General features: G+C 44.6%; 2 protein-coding genes across 4 annotated transcripts in view; one reads left to right on the top strand and one right to left on the bottom strand.

The window, feature by feature from the left end:
• DPEP1 (dipeptidase 1) overlaps positions 1–5,157 on the top strand; it is a 43,434-nt gene extending 38,277 nt beyond the window's left edge. For all 3 annotated transcript variants that reach the window (XM_027847311.1, XM_027847319.1, XM_027847303.1), the window contains 6 exons: positions 462–531; positions 758–934; positions 1,720–1,804; positions 1,895–1,970; positions 2,582–2,717; positions 2,818–5,157. In XM_027847311.1, the coding sequence (XP_027703112.1) occupies positions 462–531; positions 758–934; positions 1,720–1,804; positions 1,895–1,970; positions 2,582–2,717; positions 2,818–2,988 (715 nt within the window). In that variant the 3' untranslated portion in view covers positions 2,989–5,157. The remainder of the gene's footprint in view (positions 1–461; positions 532–757; positions 935–1,719; positions 1,805–1,894; positions 1,971–2,581; positions 2,718–2,817) is intronic.
• A 531-nt stretch (positions 5,158–5,688) lies between these two features.
• Positions 5,689–23,803, bottom strand: CHMP1A (charged multivesicular body protein 1A). Its single transcript, XM_027847331.1, has 7 exons — positions 23,666–23,803; positions 21,270–21,289; positions 14,580–14,657; positions 13,443–13,589; positions 12,835–12,963; positions 10,319–10,506; positions 5,689–9,227 (listed from the first exon to the last, which is right to left on the bottom strand). Exons 1-7 carry the CDS (start codon positions 23,670–23,672, stop codon positions 9,206–9,208), a joined length of 591 nt encoding a protein of 196 aa, XP_027703132.1. The 5' UTR covers positions 23,673–23,803; the 3' UTR covers positions 5,689–9,205.
• Between the last annotated feature and the right edge of the window lie 55 nt (positions 23,804–23,858).

Raw genomic sequence — 23,858 nt, 5'->3', positions numbered from 1 at the left:
GGCCTAAAATGGCTCTAACCACAGAATGTCTTGGACTGGGGAATGCAGGGAGTGGGGGGCAGGTGTCTACATGCCATTCTGAGGTGGGATAGAATCCCTTGGTTCATCTGTCTTGGCCAGAGGCCTGCATGTCTTCCTATGATGCCTTGGCTCAGACTCCTGTCTGGGCTTTGGGGAGGGACTGATGGAGGATTTGAGGTCAGAAGCAAAAATGGAGCTGACTGAGGAATTCTAGAGGGCCATTCTACAAGCTTTGGGACCCTCTGGCCTCACCTCCTCACTTGATTAAAGCCCTAGTTCTTTCACTGCCTTCTTGTGTGTGAACCTGGACAAAGCATTCAACCAGTGCCTCAGTTTCCTTAATGGTTAAATAAGAGACAAGTATGACTACCCAAGCCCTGAGGAAGCTGAAGGGGTTAGCCTAGGCCCTCTGTTACTTTTTTTATTTTTCACTGTCACAGGGTTGACAACTGGCTGGTGGATAGAGGAGATGACAAACCCCAGAGCAACGGCCTATCAAAATTTGGAGAGGTAAGCAAAGATGGGTACCGGAAAAGGGGAAGTCCCAGGGACCATGCTCTCCTTAGAGCAAGGGATATACAGCAGGCTATGGAGAGGGAAATGGTGGGAGGAAGAGATCTGAGGGCAGGCCCCTGTTCACTTGGGAGGCGGGCTGGCTTGGGACCAGAGGGACCCGGTGCTCCTGCCCGAGTCCAAGGTATCAGGGCAGACAGAGGGCCACCTCTCCCCTCTGCAGGAGGTGGTGAAAGAAATGAACCGCCTGGGTATAATGATCGATCTGGCCCACGTATCAGTGGCCACCATGGAGGCCGTGCTGTCGGTGTCCCGAGCCCCTGTGATTTTCAGCCACTCCTCTGCCTATCACCTATGTCCCCATAAACGGAATGTACCAGATAATATCCTCCAGCTCGTGGTGAGATGTGGGAAAGGGCTCGGGGTGAGCAGTGGGTGGGTGGAGCCCACGAGGATATATCCCCACCCCCACCCTGGTCATCACATGCTTCTCTATGGCAGGCTCAGCTCCTTTATAGGCAGCTAGGGGGCAAAGTGAGTTAGACAGCTGGACCTAGGGCTAAGAAGATGAGCTCAAATCCCTCCTCAGACACTCATAAGCCGTCTGACTCTGGGCAAGCCATTTACCCTTTCTCATCTGTAAAATGGGGATAATAAATAAGACCTACTTCACAAAGCTATTTTGGGGATCCAGTGAGATAACATATACAGCCCTGGGTAAACCTTTCGAGTGTGACATACTATAAATGCTAGGAATTTCAGGAAGCCCACCATCAGCTCAGCCACCCTAAATTCCCTGCTCCAGGGCTACAGTTAAGAACCAATATCCCCATCCACTTTTCACTAGGGGATGCTACCACTTCACATTTCAGAGGGCATTCATACACACTCTATTTCTTGATTCTCCCAACAGCTTTGGAAGGTTGAATACCTTAAGACCAGATAAACATATAGACTCATAGTGGTTGAAAGTATTTACCTAGTAAGGTTACCCTTAGGGGAGCCATGATGCCTCTCCTTGGCCAGTCCTTGGTGAGGTTTAAGGAGACAAGGGATGAGAAGGCAGCTTCAGAATACTCTGAAAGCCTACAGTATTTCTGATGGGGGAAACCTCCTAGGAAAGACTGCTTTGGGAACTCTCTCTCTCTCTCTGACATGTACACAGAGTCCCCTCTTTCCAAACAGAAAAACACCAGAAGTTTGGTGATGGTGAATTTCTACAATCAGTATGTTTCCTGCCAAAAAGAAGCTAACCTGTCTCAAGTAGCAGGTAAGTGTGGCTAAAGTTACTGAAGACTGGAGAGAAATGGCAGAATGGGCCCCAGGTCCCAATGACCCACTCCTGACTCTCCCTGAACAGATCACCTGGATTATATCAAGAACACTGCTGGACCAGAAGCTGTGGGATTCGGTGGGGATTACGATGGTGTTGACGTGTAAGGAGAATAGGGAAGCTGTCTTGACCCCACAGAGAATGGCATTTGAGAAAAGGCCAAATGACCAAGCTTTCCAGTAGCATGGGCCTTTACCTCATCAGAAAGATACATCTCCCATCTTTTCTTGCCTGGCCTCCATCAATCTCAATTTCACTGTCCTTCCCCATTGGGACCTCCTTTCTGTCCAAAGGTAGGCCCTGGCTTTATGGCAGAAAAGTCATTTCTTTCCTTGGAAGAATCTCTACCTGGAGTCAGGAAACTCACCTGGTTAGGGCAGGGTGTTAATGAGACCAAAGTCACAGGCGTTCAATCCCTACAGCCAACCATTTGGCAATCTTCCTCCAAACAAAGTTCACACAGATATATATGCCTGATTATAAGGAAACTGGGAGAGACTGGGTACATGGCTAAGTAAACCTGTCTCCTTTCCTGGAAACACAACTTAGAGTGGGATCCTCCTAAGACTTGGGGCCTATATAATCTTTGTATGTCAGAGTGACCATTGCCTGCAGGGTGATGACAGCATGCCTTGGGACTCATTCCCACTCTCACTCCCCTTCCCCCTGGAGAACTCCAAGAGTTCTCAGCAAAGTCATCATTTCTCCTCCCAGGGTCCCCACAGGGCTACAGGATGTCTCTAGTTACCCAGACCTGATAGCTGAACTTCTCAGGAGGAAGTGGACTGAAACAGAAGTGAAAAACGCCTTAGCCTATAACCTGTTAAGGGTCTTTGACGAGGTGGAGCAGGTAAGATAGGAACAGACAAGATGGGGGACCAGCCTTTAGGCAAGAATGTTGGATTCCCTTTTCCCTACCATCCTTCCACATCACTCCACTTTTTCTCCAGGCAAGCAACCATAGTGTCCTCCCTAATGAGAACGTCATCGAACTTAATGAGCTGGAAGGTACTTGCAGAACCTCCTATGGCTACAGCCCAGGGGACCACAGCCACCAGCACCGGCCAGGAGTCCTCCCTGTAGTACTCACTCTTCTTCTCTTTTACCTGTGGCTGCTATGATCCTGTCCAGCCCACTGCCACCCCTCAATTCACTAGCTGTCAGCAGGAGCCAAGATGACTGCAAGGCTGGATCTAGCCCAAAGCCTCAAAGAGGGGCCAGATCCATCTCCAAACCAAGCTCCTCCTGATACGTCTACTCTCTGAAAGGAAGATGGTCCCATTTGTGATTCTGGCATAGAAGTACTCCTTCCTCAGATATAGCAAAAGGAAGAATCTAACCTATGCACATCTGGTGAATTTGGTCCAGGCCTAGCAACACACACAGACACACAGACATGCAGACACAGACATACACACACACACACACACGAGATGGGCAAAAAGAAAATTCAATAAAAGTTGCAGTTACTGCTATTTAAAGAATATACCTCTCTTCATACCACTACCATTGCTAAACTGCAGGAAGAGGCACTGTCTGTCTCCACAAAGCAACTCTAGACCCAAGGTCAGGAGACATAGGCAATAGCTTTGCTTTCTTCTGACCAGGTGGCCCCAACCAAGTCAGTTCATCTCCCCTAGTAATCATAATAATAATCCCCTAGAAAATGTAGCTCAAACCTCAGCCTCCCCAAAATGCCATAAGGACATATGCTGCTATGTAAAGTACTTTGCAATTTCCAGAGAGTCTTTTTATAACCCTCCCCCCACCCCACCCCATAGATTAGAAATCAGGCAATCTAGGTCCAAAACCCTGGTGCCATTCATCTACTCCGACTTGGGCAAGCCATTAAATCTCAGTCTCATTTTCCTTCTCTCTCATATGGGAATAATGCCTGTCCTACCTAACAGTTGTAAGAATCAAGTAAGATTAAAAAAAAAAAAAGTGAAGGGACTTTTAAAAATTATAAAGTAGTACTATACAACTATAAGGATTTGTCAGGGATAAGGGGGATATTATTACAATCTTGTGCTCTCAAAAGAATCCTTTTCAGTCTCAAACCAACCTCTAGGCAATAATTGACTGCCAAATGCTCTGTATTACTGTCCCTGAAAAACTTTGCTCATTAGCCTTTGAAATAGCACATGGTTTCAAGCCCTCAACTGTCACTAAACCAGGTGTATGATTTTGGACAAATTACTTTCCCTCTTTCACTTCTCTATAAAACAAGGAGGCTGGTCTCTAAGACCTCTGCTAGCACTAACATTTTAGGCTTCTAGGATGCTCCCAAGTGGGAAGCCATGGGAAGGATGCGCACAAATCCATGTGAAAGATGGCTGTAAGACCACCCTCAAACTGGATGCACAAGTTGATACACTTAGGCAGGAGAGGAAGCCATAAACACAAAGCCAGTAAAGGACTTTTCAAGAACCTCGCTCTGGATCGGTAGAGCAATAGGGACAACTAACCTCTGGATCTCAGGGTCTTCTAGTTCTTCATCCCCCATCAACCTGTGTATCAGTTCCACTACTAGAACAAGTAATTCTTGACATAAAGGCACATAGGCAACAGGCCACCCAACGAGAGAAGGGCAATGATCTAGGTGGCAGCTGTTACCAACATTTAGTCATTGGTCAGTTTCAAAAAATTAGAGGTATTTGCAGCATGCACCACAAGCAAGGGGTTAAATCTTTAGCTTCCCATTTTAGGTTGGCCCCAATGTAACAACAAGAAGTTTGTATGCATTATGAGACCAATTAAAGGCTATGAGGCTTCAGGAAAAAGACACCAGGAGGTCTTGGATCCTCTTTCAAATCCTGGCATGGCCTCACTCTGCAGAGCAGAGCCATCTGACATCTCAAAGTTTCCTGTCTCAGGGGCACGAAGTTGGCACTTGGGTGCTACAGCAGGCTGATCCTCATGGGCTGTTACCTCCAGCTTCCTAGACTGTATTTCAGCACCTCCTGTAGCTTTAGACTAATTGATCTACATCTTAGAATCGAGGAATGTTCAACATCCTGGCTCCCTCCTCCTTAAGCATTAACCCTTCCTCTAGGGAATCTCATTCTTTTCAGGAAGTACATCCCAGGTTATCTGTTGACTAGACAGCCAAGGCCAATGCAAAAAGGGCAGAGCAATGTGGTTTCTATCGTGTTTTTTCGCACAAATTTGTCCATGGGGCCTTCATTCCACCTGGCTCGAGATGGTCTGGGTCGCTTTCTAAACATCGGGAAGACTTGCTTTGCGGGGAAATAGCACCCCCTTGTGGAATAAAAGGTAATTACCTTAGACTTTTGTCTCCGGAAGACTAGATGTTTGCAAATTCTCCTGGCCTAGAAAGGACCTTTGGGGGTGGCTACAGAAGAACTGCACTTCTTTTTAAAGACCATTAAAGAGTCTATCAACCTCCAGGGCCTACAGATGATTCCAGTGGAATCTGGAAGTTCTTCCTCATGTCTGTGTTTGGGCCCTCCACTCCCTCTTGCTCTTACCCACTCATACAGCTATTCCAGCCCCTTCACTTCGCAGAGAACTGAGGCCCAGAACTGAAGTCACTTGCCCAAGGTCACAGGTAATAAGTGTAATAAGAGTCTTTGTCAGGACACACAAATCCATGTTCAACTCTAACTCCAATGCTCTTTCCATCGCACAGCACTGCCCCATTCTCAGGGAACATGGAAAACTAATCATCTCCAAACCTTAAACAGACAGACCATCACTTAAGCAAAAGAGGAAGGGAAATGCTACTTGGCTGAAAAGTCTGGGAAATTCTTATGCTCTGAACATAAGCAGTAAGAATAGGGGACATTAGAAAGGGAAGATGAGGAGTCCTTGGTTATTTACCAATATCATTACCATAAGACCAGAAGTGCCCAAACATTTGCCACCCATTGTTCAGCACCTGAGCAATGCTACCATGAAAGCATCATGGTGGAGTAGGCAGAGACTTGCCCAGTGGTTAGGTTACCTGGAGTCCCAACTCAACCACTGAATTTGGAATCAATATCTAACTTGTTAAATATCTGTTCAACCCTGGACAAACTCAATCAACCTTCCTGGGCCTCAGCCTCACCTTCTGTAAAACGAGGTTGGGTTAGATGGCCCCTATGGAGGACCTTGTAACTTTAAATCTGTGATCCTCTGTTGCTTCTCCATATGTTAAGTGAGGTAGAACAAAATGCCATTTAAAGTCCTTCCATTGGAATTTTCTCTTCTCTTCTCCAAAATTCTCCTGCACCTGAGAAACTAAGGCATCCGACACAAGGGAATATTCCCAGAAGGACTTAGATGGGAATGGCCCAGGTGAAGGCTTGGAGATTGTGACCCAGACCAGTGGAAGACATACCCATATTTATGAATGAGATAACAGATCTTCCATCCCTATTCAAGATGGCAAATCTGTCGGTTTGCTACAATTAGTGAGGGATTGGACAACTTGGTTGAAGCTTGATCCCTCACCCTGCATCCTGTAGCCTCGTTTCCCCAGCCATGCACCTCTCTACCCAGGGCTCCCCAAGCCAAAAATATGAGTTTTCAGGGATAATAATTTGTTTACTTAAAATGACATTGTAGGAAATTAATAGTATTGATTGTTTAAAGGCAAATTCGCCTGTTCCTTTGATGAACATAAGAACACACAGTATCCTCAGGTGCCAGTCTCATCAACCTGTCCAGTGGTGGCAAACCCAGAAGGTCCCTGATTGTAAGGACCTAAAACAGGGTAGAGTTCAACCACACTGTGGATTCCTCCATGCTTCTGACACTGCCCTTTTAGCAGTTACAATTCTCTCTTGGGATGCTATGTTACATTCTTGAGGGCTGTAGAGTCTGTGGAAGGTGTTTCCAAAAATGAGCATCAATACTGGATAGATCACTGAGCTTTTGATTCTCTTCATCTATGATCAAAGTCAGTGGTGGGAAAAGCAGGTCACCACCACCTTAGGAAGCAAACCCAAAGCCTGTCCAGCTTGCACTAAATGGCACCACCCCACCGCTGCCCAAAAGAGAGAAGGATCTTGGGCCTCTCTCCCACTCAAGGATCTAACCCAACACCCACGTTCCAAGCTTCGAAGGAAATCCTTAAAGGGGCCTCCTTATTACACTGAATCCAGATGCTCCCAAGGCCACAAAGATCAAAGGTAAAAGATCAAAAGTAAAGATTTTCAAACATATCTATACACAACTCATAAAAAAATATATACAGTTCCCTTACTATACAGCACAGACAATTTGGGACCTATCTATGGGCATCCTTGATCAAGACTACACCGGAGGGGAGAAAGCTGACCATGTATAGGCAGGCACAAGGTGATTATCTCCAAGTACCAATCTTACTGAGTATGTGTGTGCTGGGGTGGGGATGCGAAAAGGATTTAGCTCAAACTGCCTGCTCCCTCTACAGTGGCAAGAAACAAACAAGCAAAAAAAAAAAAATCCCAAACCCCTGAAACTTCAAGAAAATTAATGAGTTTCAGCAGATGGAAAACTACTCTGGGCTCCCATTTTTTTTCTGCAGGCCTGCAAAGAGCTATTTGGGGGAGAGGAGGAGGAGAGAACAATAAAATCAAGGGCACGATTATTAACCTTTTTTGCTTTTCTCCCAATGGTTCAGAGCTGCAGATAGTCCCTAAAGTCTTACTATCACTGACAGTTGTAGATTAATGTCCAAGCCCACCTTCACAAGGCCACTGTGTCCTAAGTCAAGCCCCAACAACACATGGGAGCAGATGGGGCTTGGAGGAACTGCTTGGGGGGGGGGAGGGGGCGGGGGCAGGAATCATATTTGTAATAGAAGGAAAAAGGAAGAAGAAATAAACAAACTGGCACAAGCACCAGGAAGGCATTATGAGCCTCCCATAGATAAATGGCAATGCTCTCCTGAGGCGCCCAGCCTGAGCCCTCAGCTCACGAGCTTTCCTTGATCTGCTGGGGGGGAATGGGGCCGTGCAAACACACTGTCATTAGCTACCGATCCCATGGCAGAGATTCTAATTATGAATCAATTTAATAACCCAATTTTTGGTAGAGTTGAAATGTAAACCACAAACCCTTCTACGAAACTGAAAGGGGATTAAAAAAATGATTAAAAACCCCACTGCAGTATCTTCAGGGACTATAGCAGAACTCCCTAGGCAAGTGTCACCCAGGAATGGTAAGGCTTATATATAGGGTGTCCCAAAAGTCCTACTGCCATTTTTAAACCTTAATAGCTTGAAGTTATTGGATTCCAACTGGGGCAGGAACCTGGCAAAATGGGCTGATCTAGGCCCAACAGCTTAAAATGGCACTAAGACTTCTAGGATACCTTGTCTATTAGGGATTATCACTATTCATCTGTCTCCTCCAACCTGCCCCCAAGAACAGACTAGTCCCTAAGAGCACGGAAACCAGCTGTTCTCCCTCAAATGCTGAGCTAGCTGTTCACTGAAGGGATCCATTTGATGAAGCAGCTGAACAAGTAACTGAGAGAACTCCAGCTCCTTGTACAAGTCTGGTCTGGGCTAGGAAGTCTACACCTTGGACACTTGGAGAGAGAGAGAGCTCCTTCTTAAAAGGCCCCTCACTGAGAGGGAAGGTTTCAAAGGGCCACTTGATCTGCACCAAGCCAGACTCACCAACATGGCCAATCTCTTATCACTGGAGGGCCCACTCAGCAGCCAGCTCCTTATGTATACAGTCACTGCTCAAGAAGGATGGGGTCTCCCGTCACACACCCACCTCTGTAGAGTCTCTTTCTGATTTAACCGACATCTGCAAAACGGAAATCTGCTGGGTGCATTTAGCCTTGGCCAAAGCTACCCCACTCACCCCCCTGCTGGTTCAATTTTACATGGGAATAGGACCCAGACATGCAATATATTGGAAATGAAGCAATACCAAAGAATCTAATCACCTAAAGCCCCTAAGATAACCACGTAGTGTTGCATTAAGATCAAGTCAGTATTCCTTCAAGTGTACAGAAAAGAAAGATTCCTTTGGAGACGTCAGAATCCAGACAGCACTGCCAGCCCTCCAGCAGCAGCACAGCTGACAACACACAAGCCCAAGTGATGCAGTGGGGTCTTCCCTGTCAGTGCTCTGGGGGAGGTCCATTGGCATAGAAACAAGGTACAAATGGACGGTAGGAGCTCACTCCCCACATAGAGATCCGCACCCAGAGAAAAGGGTAGATTCCAATGCCATCAGAGACGGGCAGGGCAAAGGGTAACAGCAGGAGCTGGCTGCTTCTCTTCGCAGAGGCTGTGGAAGGGTAGGGGGATGGAGAACACAGCTTCCCTCCTGCTTCCTTCCAGGGCATGATCAGTGCAGGGAAAGCAGTCCATCAGGCTGAGGTACAGTTTAGTTCCGCAAGGCTGCCAACCTGGGGAAAAAGGAGATGGTCACTCTGGCAGGATCAACATCAAGAACTCCCACTCTCTTGGGAAAAAAAGAGGAGGCTCCTCTTTATATTTGGGCCCATCAAATAAAAATATCTTTGCAACCAACATCTTAATTTCACAGGTCCTAAGATCATACTAGGAAATACTGACAAGGGAACTGGATTGGAAAGAGGTAACTGAGTAAGCTAGGAGCAGAAACCTGCCCAAGCTGGCTTATCTGAGGACTGGAAACACGATTAATGGCTTAACTTGGCCCCTGGCCCCCCCCCCCCCCCCCCCCCCCCCCGTGAAGTCAGCTGTTTGACATATGCAGGAGGGTGCAGAAAGGAATGGCAAAGTGGAGAAGAGGATACAGGGTCAAGAACTGAGTTCTGTAAGGGTTAATGTTCAGCCGTCATTCAGTTCAATAAATTCAGGATCACAGGGCTCAAGATACTACAAAATAACACAGGTGTGACATATTTACATGTTAAGTCTACCTTCCCTTGTTAATGAAGCCTTCTCCAACGACTCCAGCACACACTGCTCTCTCCCTTCTATGTGATTCACAAAGAGTTACCAAAGGATCTTGAAGATACTAAAAGGCAACGGAAGCTTGAATTTCCCCCCACCTAGATTGCCCGGGAGGCAGGTGGACGGGGAAGCACATCTTACTTTTCATATATGCCTCAGTTGCCTAGCACAGGGTCAGTGCTCTGAAAATACTTGCTATTTCTGTTCTGTAGCTAATGGTTTTAAACTTCTACTGTCCTTCACCCAGATGGCTAAAATGGCACACGGTCTTGTAGAAGCCTTCCGAGCCTTCAGCAGCAAGACCTTACAAGTGGTCTCACTCAGCTTATCCATAGCCTAGGAGCTGAAACCTAGGAGCGTTTCCCCCATGGCAGTGTGATGAGTCGTGACCTGACTGTACAATTCCACTATCTGTTGCCCAAAAGACTAACTAAAATGATGCTACGACTCAGAGTGCCAGAACTAGGAATATCCTAGATCTATAGGGTTTGGAAAGGTCAGGGCAGAGGGCAAGGAAGGAATGTCTGCTGAGCAAAGAGCTAGCATGGGGAAAATGTACCTTCGAGATAGCTGGTCTTCCTGGCTTCTAACAGAGCTCTCTCCAACAGCAGAGGCCCCTTCAGGAAGCTGACTAAGCTGGTCCATGACCTCCAGGCCATTTTCCTCAGCAATCTGCACAATAAGGCTATCCACCTGCTCCTGAGGAGTAGTCAGTGTGGTAGCTGAGCTCATCGAGTCCTCCATCACCTAAAGAAGGAGAGAAAATCATCACTGTGGCAATAGAAAGGAAGAAGGCTGGCAAAGACAAAAAGGATTCTCTTGCACCTAACCTTAAAAAAATCATCTAATTCAAACTCATTTTATATGGACAGCAGCTAAGAAGGATCACATTCTCTGCTCATTCACATCCATTAGGAGCTCCCTGGCCTTACCTACTCTACCTCTCAGAACTTCACTGCATCATATCCCTTTGCTCCAGGCTCTGAGGAAGAGGTAAACCTCCTTGTCAAGACCAACTCTTTTACTTAGATCCTTGATTCTATCTCCTCCCCCACCCCACTAGTAGTCTTCTTCGCTGAATCATCAACCATCTCCTGCCCACTCAGTGTAGACATCCACCAAAGTTCTGTCCTGGGTCATTCTCTACAATTGCTCTCTTGACTTCATTAGTTCCTATGGGTTCAATTATTATCATTATGCAATAAGATGACTCTCAAATCTATATATCTAGTCCTAAATTTCAGTTCCACCTGGTGGGCAGCTGTACTTGGGTGTCCCACTGGCAACGCACACTCAACCTATCCAAAATGGAGCTATCTTCCCTGCGAAGCCCAACTTCTCTTTCCATTGAGGATGCCACCATTCTTTAGTCACCCAGGCTGACAATCTACAAGTCGTTCTTGACTATTCCCTCTCTCACTTGCCACAGTCAATCAACTGTCAAGTCTTATTAATTCTGCTCCCATCATCATCATCTCTCACAGCCAATCTCTTTCTCATCTCATAGGATTTCTACCATCATTTATCCCTCACCTACTACAACAGCTCCCTAACTGGTTCTACTGCTTCTCTCCAATCTGTCTCACTAATTATCTCAGCAAGGCACAGACAGACCCTGGGCTCAATTATTTTCAGTAGCCCCCTACTGCCTCTATAATAAAACACCTCAGTGAAGCACTGAACACTCACCCTATCTGACTCCATCCATCTTTCCTGACTTATCTCACATCCCTCCCCATCACACTCCACATTCTAGGCACACTGGTCTACTGGTTATTCCTTAAGTTTGACATTCCATCTCCTATCTTCATGCCTTTGAAAAGTTAGTGCAGAACAGCAAAGAGGTTGTAAATGATTCTGCTGGTCCTAGAGTCTGGGGACCTCATCCTGCATCTGACACATTCCACCTGTGACCTTGGACAAGTGATTTAAGCTCTTTGGGCCTTCCCTAGTTTGTAAAATGAGGGGGTTAGGCCAGACGGGCCTCAAAAGACCTTTCTAGGTCTAAAAGTACGAGCCTGGAATGTACTCTCCCCACACCTCAGCCATCCCCAGTTTCTTTCAAGGCTCAGGCTCAAGGAGCTTCTCCTAAAGACTCTCTTCCTCTCCCCATTTAGTAATCTCTGTCCTCAATAGTCACGTACTCGGTTATCTAGTTCTACATGGCATGACCCTACACAGAACGTAAGATCCTCAAAAGAAAGTGAGCCTAAAAGAGGCACGTAATGACCGCACAAAATCCAAACAGACGTCAGGCACGGCACACATCATCAGACAAAGGCTGCTGTGTGGATTCTGTTTTGCTTAGCTGTCTGTCTCTGTTACAAAGGATGGTGGTCTCTGGTGGCTGCAGTTGGAAAGGAGTGGGGGACATGCGATGAGAGGGTCCTATTGGACAATCATTATACTACGTTAATAAAACTTATTAAAAAGGACAGTAAGCTCCTCAAGGGCAGGGCTTTGTTTCTGCCTTTGTATTCCTGTTGCCTCCTGACACCTTCTTGGGAGTAGGTACTTCATAAATGTTTACTGAATCACTGTCCCTTCCCTTTCCATCCCTTCCTCAGAGTGAATGTAAATAGAAATTATTTCTGTTTTGGCCAGAAACCCTGAGCATCTACCTCTCCCAGATTGGTTTTTTTTTTTGGACTAGGTAAAAGAGGCCATTCTTCTTTACTAGCCTTAATCACTTATCGGGCATTGCCTCAGTCAAACTGAGACCTGTTAAAGACCTTAGCTTTAAAAGGCCAAGGTCTCCCACTGCATCTAGAGCCATCTCCAGTCATCCTGATCTATATCTGGCTACTGGACCCAGATGGCTCCAGAGGAGAAAGTGAGGCTGGTGACTTTGCACAGCCCTCCCTCACTTAAATCCAATTCATTTGCAAGTCATGGCATCACCTTCCTGATGTCACTGTCCTTTTCGAGAACAAGGAACAAATAATAACAACTGAATCTTTGTGGTTTGCTGCTGACTACTTCTGTCACCATACTAGCCTCTGTCCCCTCTCCACATGGCTGCCTCATCAACAAACACAGACAGACATACATCTGAATGCAGGACAAGTTACCTACCGAAGTGTGAACATCCAGATTCTGAACCTGCTGCTCAAATTTATCCATCACAGCAGACACCTTCTGCAAGTCCATGGTATTGAGAGCTTTGTCCAAGGCCTTGGTCACCTGAGCCATATTCTTAGTGACCTAAGACAGGAAATGGGCAGACATGGAGAAAGCCAGAGAAAGGAAAAGATTAAAACCAAGAAAATGTCATCATGAAATGGAAAATAATGGATGCTCTGAACTCGCTGGTACAGTCCTCACTGAACCAAACTAGGCCTTTCCTATCTCCATACTGCTGTCTAACACAGTTAAACGGGCTTTGGAGCTAATATGTATCCTGGGACCCGGGGGAGCATGGACATTTCTCTTTGCCAGAAGAGGTCCAGCCTTAATAATGAGGACTGGAGGCATTAAAAATGTCAAGATTTCAATAAAGCAGCACATCCCATGTAATTTTTATATCCCCCACAGCAGTCAGAACAATGCCATGTACATAGATAGCAGTTGCTAAAGAAATTTTACATATGAACAAATTAATACAAAGAGGTCTAGAGTAAAAAAGATAATTTGATAACAGCTAACATTGCATCAATAGCAGCCAGAAAACGGCAGTCATTTACCCCCTTCATGGTCACGGCAGTCTGGACCTTGGAGGCCACTGCATCCACACGGGAAGACATCCGAAGCCAGTTCAAACCCTCGTTCTTTTTACGGATCGCATTCTCAGCATAGACCCGAGCACACTCCACATTTTTCTGCAGAAGAGCCTGTAATGACAAATGAAAATATTAACTGAAACCAACTGGTTGGATTTGTATTTTACAAAAATTTCTTCTAACTCTTCTCAATTTCCCAATCTCTATTTTTTGTCTCAAATGTAATTTGCAAAAGATGCCCACCCTTTCATGGATCTAAGCTATAAAAACTAGACTAACCTTAATGATGGTTCAAAAGATTCCAGACTCATGAAGATTTCACCATGTAAATTTCTTTGGATGCATTCCTTTTTTTGTTCATTCTGCATTTCTCATTCCCTGAGCCTCATCCTCATGTTAGTCCTACACTTTCCAATATTACAAGACAGTGCCCCCCACAAATCACTCACATTTATAATCCTTTGAGGCTTACCCAGATCCACAATAAATCCTAACCAAAAAGGGGAAGGGACAAGAAGAGGGCAAACAGAAAGCAGAAGGGGGGGGGGGTTTCATCACATTTTTTGGCACAAGATCAAAGCATACTATTTGCTCTTTTTTTCCTTCTGTTTTGTTTCCTCTCTCTTGTGGTTCTTCCTATTGGTTCTAATTCTTCTTTACAACATGACTAATGTGAAAATGTTTAATAGGAATGTATATGTAGAGCCGATTGCACACATCTTGGGGAGGGAGGTGGAGAAGGAGGGGGAGAAAATTTAAAACTCCAAAGCTTATGGAAGTGATTGTTGAAAACTAAAAATAAGTTAATTAATTAAAAACAAACAATTTTTTAGCACAGTGCTTGTTTAAGTAAGCACTTAATAAAAGCAGTGGACAGACAGACAGACAGGCAGACAGACAGACAGGCAGACAGGCAGGCAGGCAGGCAGGCAGTCAGTCACACAGACAGACCAACTGACAGGCAGGCAGGCAGGTAGGCAGATTGATAAGATTCTTGAGGCCCTGGCATATCCAGCATGGGCATTACCCCAGCTACGTGATCAGACAGGTGTTTTTTTTCCTGTACAATCATTGAACTCAGCAGGGCTGCCAGTCACCCACCTTCTTGACTTTGGCTTGCTCAGCCTTTGAATCCTTCTCAGCCTTCTTGGCCAGCTTCTCCAACTGTTTTGCTGTGAACTGAAAAGAAATTTTAAAAAAATTTAATAAATTTAAAAATTAAAAAAAAAATTTAAAAATTTAAAAATGCAAAAGGTTCTCTCAGGTTTCACTAAGGCTGCTTTCACTGCATATTAAAGAGTCCCAAGAAGCAATCCCAGTCAGTCCTGACCTTAAGGCCCTCGGACTTGTTAGCTGCCCCGGTTCCCTTGTTACTTACCATTCCTCAGTCACCAGTGTGTGCTAGACATTTTAAAGGACGAGAGCAGCTGCCTGCAGGTGTGTGAGTCTTCCTTCTATGTGGTACCAGTCAGGTTACCAGGAGCTGTGATTCTTACATTTTCTCTTTCCAACTATTAATCACATCTCCTTCCCAGCTAAGTCACAAGGGAGGTCTGAGGAGGTCTGACTAATGTCCTGTTCTTACCTGGAGGAACTTGCTGTGACAGAAGCTCTCAGAACATAAAGGTAAACACAGAACTTCTGTTAAATTTGGAAAATCAGAACAATAAATGGTTTTCTTAGATTTATTCTATCCATAAATTCTCAAACTTATTTTAATGGGAGGAAAATTCCCTCCATTGAGGAAGGAAAAAATCATGAGAAACAATTCACACTCAAAAATTTTTCATAGCTAGTAAGTGTTATGTGTCTGAGACCAGATTTGAGTACAGGTCCTCCTGACTCCAGGGCCAATGCTCTATCCACTGCACCACCCAGCCTCCCCCAAAACTTTCTAGAATTATTAAAGGGCTTTCCATTTATAAAAAATAAACAAAAGTAAGATTCTGTACAAGAGCTCTTCATCCTACTATAGGAACGCATTGAGTTGTGGAAAGTGAAAAATGCCAAAGGAAGTTAGAGTTGTTCTATGACCCTAAAGGTAACAAGAGAGCCACTGGAGTACATTAAGTAGGGAAGGGAATGGCATGGTCAGATCTGTGCTTTAGGAAAATCACTTGGGCAGCTGTGTGGAGAAGGGAGAGAACAGGGGGAGACAAGAAGCAAGAAGACCAATTAGGAGGCTATTGTAATAGTCAAGGCAAGAGGTATAAGGGCCCGAACCCTTAGGGTGGGGACTGTGTGAAAAGAAAAGTGTGGATGTAAAAGATGTCAAATTGACAAAATACGGCCACTGAATGGATCTATGGGCTGAACGAATGAGGATGAGGAGTCAAGGATGACACTGGGGTTGCAAACCTGGATGATGACGAGAATGATGGTGGTATCCTAGACAGAATTACAAAGTTCAGAAGAGGGGTGGGTTTAGAAGAAAAAATGAGGTGTTCTGTTGTAGACGTGCTGAGTTTGAGATACCTATGGAACAACAATTCAGTTCCAAATATCTAAAAGGCAGTAGATGATGCACAATGGGAGCTTAGGAAAGGGCTGGACATGTGGATCTGGGAGTCATCTGCATAGGGATGTCTGGGCCCTGATTGGCCCAGTGAATATAAATAGCAATTGTTTCTGTGTTGGCCAGAAACCCTCAGGGTCTTCCCTTCCCAGATGGATTTTTTTTTTCTGGACTAGGTGAAAGAGGCCATTCTCGGTCTCATTTCTTACCTAGCTTCAATCACTGAATGGGCATTGTCTCAGTCAAACTGAGACCTAAAGACCTTAGCTTAAAAAGGTCAAGGTGTCCCTCTGCATCCTGCGCCATCCCCAGTCGTCCTGATCTATACCTTGTCACTGGACCCAAATGGCTCTGGAGGAGAAAGTGAGGCTGGTGACTCTGCACAGTATTCTCTCACTTAAATCCAATTCACCTGCATGTCATGGCGTGACCTCCCTGATGCCTTGGTCCTCTTCAAGAATGAAGGACAAACAACAACAGCCGATGAGGTCACCAAGTTAAAGAGTATAGAGAACGCCCAGCACAGGGTCTGGGAGTACACCCAGTTAGGGAGCATGATATGAATGATGATTCAGCAAAGAAGACTAAGAAGGATGAGTCAGACAGGTGAGAAAACAAGAGACAGAAAGGTCACGACTCAGAGTACTGAGTATCCAAAAGGAGAAGCTGGCCAAGAGCAATATGCTGCAGAAAAGATCAGGAAGGATGAAGACTGGGAAAAGACATTCAGATCTGTCAATTACAAGATCACTGGTAACTTTGGAGAAAAGAGTTTCAGTTAAGTAATGAAGTCAAAATCCAGACGGCAGAGGAGTTTAGGAGAACAAGAGGACAGGAAGTGAAAGCAAAAAGGGTGGACAGTTTTTTGAAGGCATTTGACTAAGGAGAGCTAGAGGATGATAACTTCCGAGAATGGTAGGGTCCAATGATGATTTTTAAAGGATAAAGGAGAATTAGTTGAGTTTGTAGACAGAATGGAAGAATCTATTAGAAAGGATGGTCACAGGGCAATCTGTTAGAGAAGACTAAAAGGGGCATACAGATGAAGGGGACACGTAGAGAAGCTGGTCCTGGCAAGGAGAAGGGCTATCTCTTCATCAGACTGGAGTCAAGGAGGAGCAAAAGAAGGGTCACGCCAAGGAACTGGATGATGGGAAGAACGGTGGTGCTCATGGCAAATGGTCTCCATTTTCTCAGTCCAGAATGAAGCAAGGAAAGGGCTAGGCATCCAGGAGGAAATCAAGTGGAGCCACATGCCACCATCTGATGCCAAAAGAAATTCTAACAAATTTTTAAAAGTACTCAAAAACTTGTTAACCGAAATTCAAAATTTAACAGTCACCCCATAATAGCAGACAAAACTTCCACATATCTAACAAGCTACCCTAGATACCACTTTAACCTGTTTCCTATGGTTGTTGTCAGAGAAGAAGGAGATCAGTTAGTCATCACCTTCAACTTGAGAGCTCTTCAAATACTAGAGACTATTATCATTAGAGAGCAAAGCCAAGATGGTGGAGTAAAGGTCTTGTCCCAGCTGAACTCTCCCAACAGTCCTCTCCAAACAACTTTAAAATAACACCTCAAATAACACTTTGGAGTGGCAAACCCAACAAAAGGTCAGAGGGAGACATTTTTCCAGCCTAAGACAACTTAGGAGGTCTGCAGAAGAGGTCTGTAACACGTGGGTGGACGCAGGCCCAGAGCTTGGCAGAAGCACCAGCTGTAAGCTTTGGAGGCAGCTGCAACAGCAGCAGCAGCTTCCAAAGTTCTCAGCCCTAAGACCATCAGGGAGTGGGACAACTGGCCAGAAAGAGATTACATGGAACCCTCTGCTGGCACTATGTGCAAATGGGGCTGATTGGCAACTCTATTGCCTAAAAGCAGTTCTGGGTTACAGTTTCAGTGTGCAGAAGAGTACTAGTACTTATGGCTACAGGGGAAAAGGGGCCGTTCCTGGGTAAATACCAGAGCTCAGGCCAAGAGAGCAGTGACCATACCTCTCTCGGGAAAACACCACCTTGGAAGCACCAAAAACCTACAGAACCCCAGAACTAGCTCTGAAAACAGCAGCATGAAAAAGCCTGACACTTGACACAGTGCCATCCCATCCCCAGGTGAGCAGAGTCCAATTTTAACATAAAGTTCAAAGTGAAGAAATAAGGTGGGAAAATGAGCAAACAACAACAACAACAAATAACCTGACCACAAAAAGCTACTGAGGCGGCAGGGAATATCAAGACATAAACTTAAAAGAAAACAATGAGAAAACAGCTATAAGCAAAGCCTCAAAGAAAAATGCTAATTGGACCCAAGGCCAGAAAGAATTCCTGGAAAAGTTAAAAAAATACGAGTGGTAGAAGAAAAACTGGGAAAAGAAATGAGAGTGAGGCAAGAAAACTATGAAAAGAAAATGACTTTCCTCCCTCTAATCCTAAATTGGAAAAAAATTTTTATAGCAAGGGCCTTTGATAAAGGCCTCTTTTCTCAAATACACATAGAACTGATTCAAATCTATAAGAATACAAGTCACTTCCCAATTGATAAATGATCAAAGGATATAAACAGGCAGTTTTCAGAAGAAGAAATCAAAGCTATCCATAGTCATATGAAAAAATGGGTTGGTACTGTCTCTGACAATTAAGGAATGTTAATTGTTTTATGGACTCATCTGCCTCTAAAACACCTCCACCAAGGGGGGATCAAACCTCCCCTAAATGCACAAGGAGAAGCAAGTATGGAAAACTTGTCTTTTGCGGGGATGGCACCAGGTTAAGCTGATGGGGGCTTACAGACAGCAAGCAGATGTCCCAGAGCTAACTGAATGAGTGATAACAACATTCGCTTTCAACCACACCTTGAAACCAGTTAGGAGGGGTGACTGCATTCTTGAGCTTAACTCTAGAACTGAGAAACGTGGCCTGACAAAATGTGGAATAGGGTCAATTACAGAAAAGAATCAATACAACAGAAATTAGAGGTAATATAAATTTTTATCTATAATTAAAAAAAAAAGAACAACAAAAATGAAGTCTTTAGATACAGTGGGGAAAAGTAGGATGGTATCCACTACTACCTCTGTTGCCACTTGGTTTAGCAACCCTTGTAAATAATCCATGCTAGTCCTATTAAATAAGAAAGTGAATTTTCTTGTTTTCAATTCCTAATCCAATTAACAGGAAAAAAGCTGATCAAAATGAATGATGATAAATTGTTCTTTAGGAAAGAGAAGTACTTCTTAAAACAGCCAACACCTACTGGGGCTCTACACTAATGCTTTCTGACACCTTAACAGCAGCTGTCAACATACAAAACTGATAATCCAAAAAACTTCTATGCAGAACTTTCTTTGTGGCACTGCCCCTTCCTAGAAGGTTTGGGAGCCTTGAACTGCTTGCAAAGGATTAACAGAACTGGGCAGGGACTTAAGACAGCATTAAGTTCCAGGTACTGCCAGTTAATGGTTTAAAAAAAAAAAAAAAAGACCTGAGGCTCACACAAATCAATAAACTCCATCTTCAGAATACACACATAAACACACATATACACACACAATTTTCTTCCACTATCACCAAAGGCAAATTTGATGGGACTATCCATGGCTGGTTGCTTAGCAACAAACTACTTTTCACACATCCCTCTCAGGTGGCAAGTTGCCCTTTTGTGACATTCTCCCTCTGACTGACTATTTCTTTTCCCTGCAACACTTCACTCCTGTTTCTCATACTATGCTCTTGGTCCTCTGTTGATCAAGGATGTACTTGATGTTCATTTTAAACAGATTTCACCAGTGAAAATGCTGGGGGGTAAGAAAGGGGAACACACAAAATATGACTTGCTCGGGGTTCCTGTGCGATATATACCATTTCCTCTCTAGTCTCACCTTCCAACAAAGCCAGTCATTAGTTCTTCATAGATTAGAAGAGGAAAGATTGTTAGAAATCATCTGGTACAACCCCCTCATTTAAGAAATGGGGAAACTGAGGCCCGGAGACTTAAAATATTTCCCTCAAGTTGATAACAACTTAGTGGTAGAGCTTAGAACAGAGCCCAGGCCTCACGGTTTGAAGTCCTATACTCTTTCCACTGACTTCAATCTGTAGGGTACATAGCACCACTCAAAGTGTGACCCTTTTCAAGGGTCGTATTTTTAGAGGCTAAATGTTTTCAAATGATTCATGATCAATCTCAAGGCTTCTAATGCATATGCTTTTAGAATATAGTTTTCAACAATATGGAAACTCCTAGATAAGTATCTCAAAACTTGTTTCAAGAATGATGCTAATGGCCTTGCTAGAAAAGCATCCCAGAAAGCCAGACACAGAATCTTACAATAGTTTCTAAGTTGCTCAGCACAGTGCCTGGGACATAGTAAGCATTTAATAAATGCTTGATGCCTTGCTTGTTTTAAGTGTGTGCGTACCTATAAAATCTAGACCTACCACCTCATTCGTTCTGAAGGTGACTGGAAACTGATTACACAAGATGTCATTAACCCTGACCAATCTTGAAGTAACCTCAGAACTTTAATTAATCTGAGGGCAGCTAAACTAACTCCATAACTGCTTGAACCTAGGATTAGTGGTAGCAAATGCTTGGATAAGACAAAGGAACAAAGAAAGGACAGAGATGTATCTTGCTATTGTTTCTTATCCTTTCTTCTGTTTTCTAATCCAAAAACCACACTGTATTCCTGAGAGTACCTAGATGATTAGGAAGACTCATGCAGTGATATCTCCAGTAAGTTTTAGCCCAAAATAACCCAGAGGATACAAGATGGAGATGACCTCCAGATGGCCTGACTGACATATAATCAGGGAGAGACCAAAAGCAAATGTAAGTAGAAGTCTACTCTGGTTTAACTAAGAAAGCCAAAACTCAGGTGAAAGGAAAAGGCTCAGCTGTCATGAAATCTCTTTCAAATGTGATATTAATGGATTTGAGGCTGCCTTCTAGAAACCGAGTGCCAAGCAAAGGGATAAGTACAGCATTTAAGTTGTGTTTCTTAAAGATAAGATGCTCAATCTTTTCTGGGTGAGTCAAGCTGACCTCCTTTTGCTCAGCTCCAGACAAGAAAAAGAACTAATAAGCCATCAAGCCAACTAAGAATCCTTTCCTGTCAGCAGCACAGCAGCATAACTTTGCCAGCGCATCACACAAACTTATCATCGTGGCAACAAATCATTTGAGGTTTATCTAGTATGTGACACTTATACTATGAATATTTACTAATCAGTAGGCCAACATTAAGGAGCTAAAGTCCTTTTAGTACATACCTTCAACTGGAACAGGGTATCTGAAAAGAGAAAAAATACAGTTTAAGGATTTTAGAAGTGATTAAATTAAAAGACTACAGCTTTTTTACAAACAGGTTGCTATATCTTAGAATGGATGCTTCTTGATGCTATGGAACTAAGAGAAGGTCAATCAATAAATATGTACATTGAACAGGATTCCAAAGTTATAATGAGAAGGAACTTCAAATGATCATCTTGTTCACCACCACCCCCATTTTACAGATGAGGAAACTGAAGCCCAAAGAAGTGAAATTATTGATGCCAGGTCAAAGGTATTAAGCACCACGCCAGGTGTCCTGTCTTACAAAGTACCCCATTATGGGGATTTCCCTACTCGTCTCCAGTTGGTTGACAGGTAATGTTGAGTGTCTCACTGGCTTTGGATTGTCCTTTCAAACTTTCTGATCAGAGGAAAATGAATAAGAAAGCAGGGTGGTGGTGTTTATGGCACCAGAAAGTCCCGATTCTGGAAAGCTGGAAGCGAAGCTTTGGTGGGGTTATGAGATTTTTGTTTTCGGGCTATTCTCCTCCATGCATTTTTGGCCACTTCTGCAAAGAGATGCACAAGTAACTTGTCAAGTCATTCGGACATGAAATATTAGCCATAGGGTTTTCCCTGTTTACCAGATAAGGAAAAAAAAATTTTAGAAGGTATAAATAATTTACTGCTGCAACTCAAGTCTCCCAAACAGTGCTGGCAGAAGTGCTTCTGCCATCTATAAAACATAGTCATTGTCCGAGGCCTTCAGCTGCCACAGGTATATAAACCAGCTTAATCAATGCCACATCCAGACTACTGCAGTGATCTCAGCAGAGGTCTACAACATTGAAGAAAATTCTGTTTTGGGAGAAAAAGATTTCATCTCAGAGGAAATGACTACTGTTGAGTAAAATTGTGTTTGGGAATGAAAGTGAATGCTGTGTATAATCTTATCATGACTAAGCATGACCCGCCCCCCCCCCCCCAAAGAGATAATGCATCTCCCTCTCTCCTTTCTTTTGAGGGGCAGGTAGGGGAAACCCAGGCCATACAGATGTGAGATATTGCATACACTGCCATACTCAGTTCATGTATTGGTTAGTTTAGTTGTATTGCTTTCTTTCTTTGTGTTTTTTTAGTCTTTGCTAAACGGATGGCTCCAGGGGTAGAAGGATATATAGAAAAATTAAAGTGAGTTAAAATGTTATTAATACACATTCTAAAAGTGAAAACAAAACTGGGTTTGGACTAAGTTATCATGACGCATTAATACTGCATGCATTGCTATGTGACTGACACAGGATTGGGAAATTTAGGAATCAGACAGCACTTAAAACCCTCATTCAGGCCTCTGAGCATTTTGGGAAAAACAGCTTTCTGTCTTTTTAAAGTCAGGCTTCTATTGCAAAAAGTTATCAGTAATGTTGTAAAAAGAATTCATGTTCAGTCAAGAGTTGAAATAGATAATTGCTGAAATCCCTCCCAACTCTGATATTCTGTGATTCCCTTAGTGTCCCTGATTTTTCACGTTTACCTCTTATGAACAATATCTGTTAGCTGTATTTATGCCTTTAAATAAGACTAAACTATAAGCTCTTCCCTCAGCAATGAGGGTCTACTTATTAAAGATGGTGCTCAGGTACAGACTGGATTTAGATGGCCTCTGATGACCTCAGCACACAGTAGGCGCTTAGTAAATTTCTGTTGCGTATTATTTTGTATCTCCCCAAAACTTACCGCCACAAGCAGTGATTTGCACCCATCGAGAGGTAAAAGCTATCTCGCGTATCCTACAAGCATATGGCACTATTTTAGGGGGAGGGAGGATGTCTGCTGCACCTGGGTCAGGCCTCAGAAATGGAGTCTGGTAACTCAGAGCCACAGAATTGCAAATGTCCACACAAATCATCCAGTCCCGGGGGTACCTGAGAACAGCTTCTCTAACATCCCCACGTGTGGCTGGAAGATTGTGGGAATGGGGTAAGAAACAACTCTAAGGGCCGTTCATATTCTACAATCAATCAATCAACATTTTTTTAGGCACCTATAATGTACCAGACACCTGGCTAAACACCGGGGAGCCAAAGGCGGGCAGACCCAGTGCCTGCCCTCAGGGAGCTTACAATCGAAGCGAGAAGATGACGTGTGGAGGACGGACACCAGGCCTGGCGCCCCCGGCCGGGCTCCCCACTGAAGGGAAGGGTCCCACCACGCCCCCTTCCCTCGCATCACTGTTCCCACCCCCAGTCCCCGGCCGCAGAGAGGAACCCTGAGGTAAAGGGGAAAGGGGTGGTGCCTCGCCGCAGAGCCGGGTCCGAGGGGACACGGAGGCCGTTCCCCGCCCCCCAACGTTAAACTTCCTCAGCCGCGGGCCAGGCTGAGGGCGGTCTCTTACCGTCCATGGCGAACGGGCAGCGGCGCCGGCGCCTCAGAAGCCACTGGGCTGGGGCAGAGGAGGGGAGCTGGGCGGGGAGGGGGCTGTCAGCAGCCAACGTCTGCGACCCCGGCCGACCCGCGGCGCCCCAGACGGCACTTCCGGGAATGCCCTTCCAGGTGCCGCGCCTCTCTTCTCGCGAGAGGACGGCGCG

This window comes from Vombatus ursinus, unplaced genomic scaffold, assembly GCF_900497805.2.
Source record: "Vombatus ursinus unplaced genomic scaffold, bare-nosed wombat genome assembly UNPS02005286.1, whole genome shotgun sequence".
NCBI classification, from domain to species: domain Eukaryota; kingdom Metazoa; phylum Chordata; class Mammalia; order Diprotodontia; family Vombatidae; genus Vombatus; species Vombatus ursinus.
The sequence above is the reverse complement of the archived record's forward strand: the minus strand, read 5'-3'. Positions and strand labels throughout refer to the sequence as shown.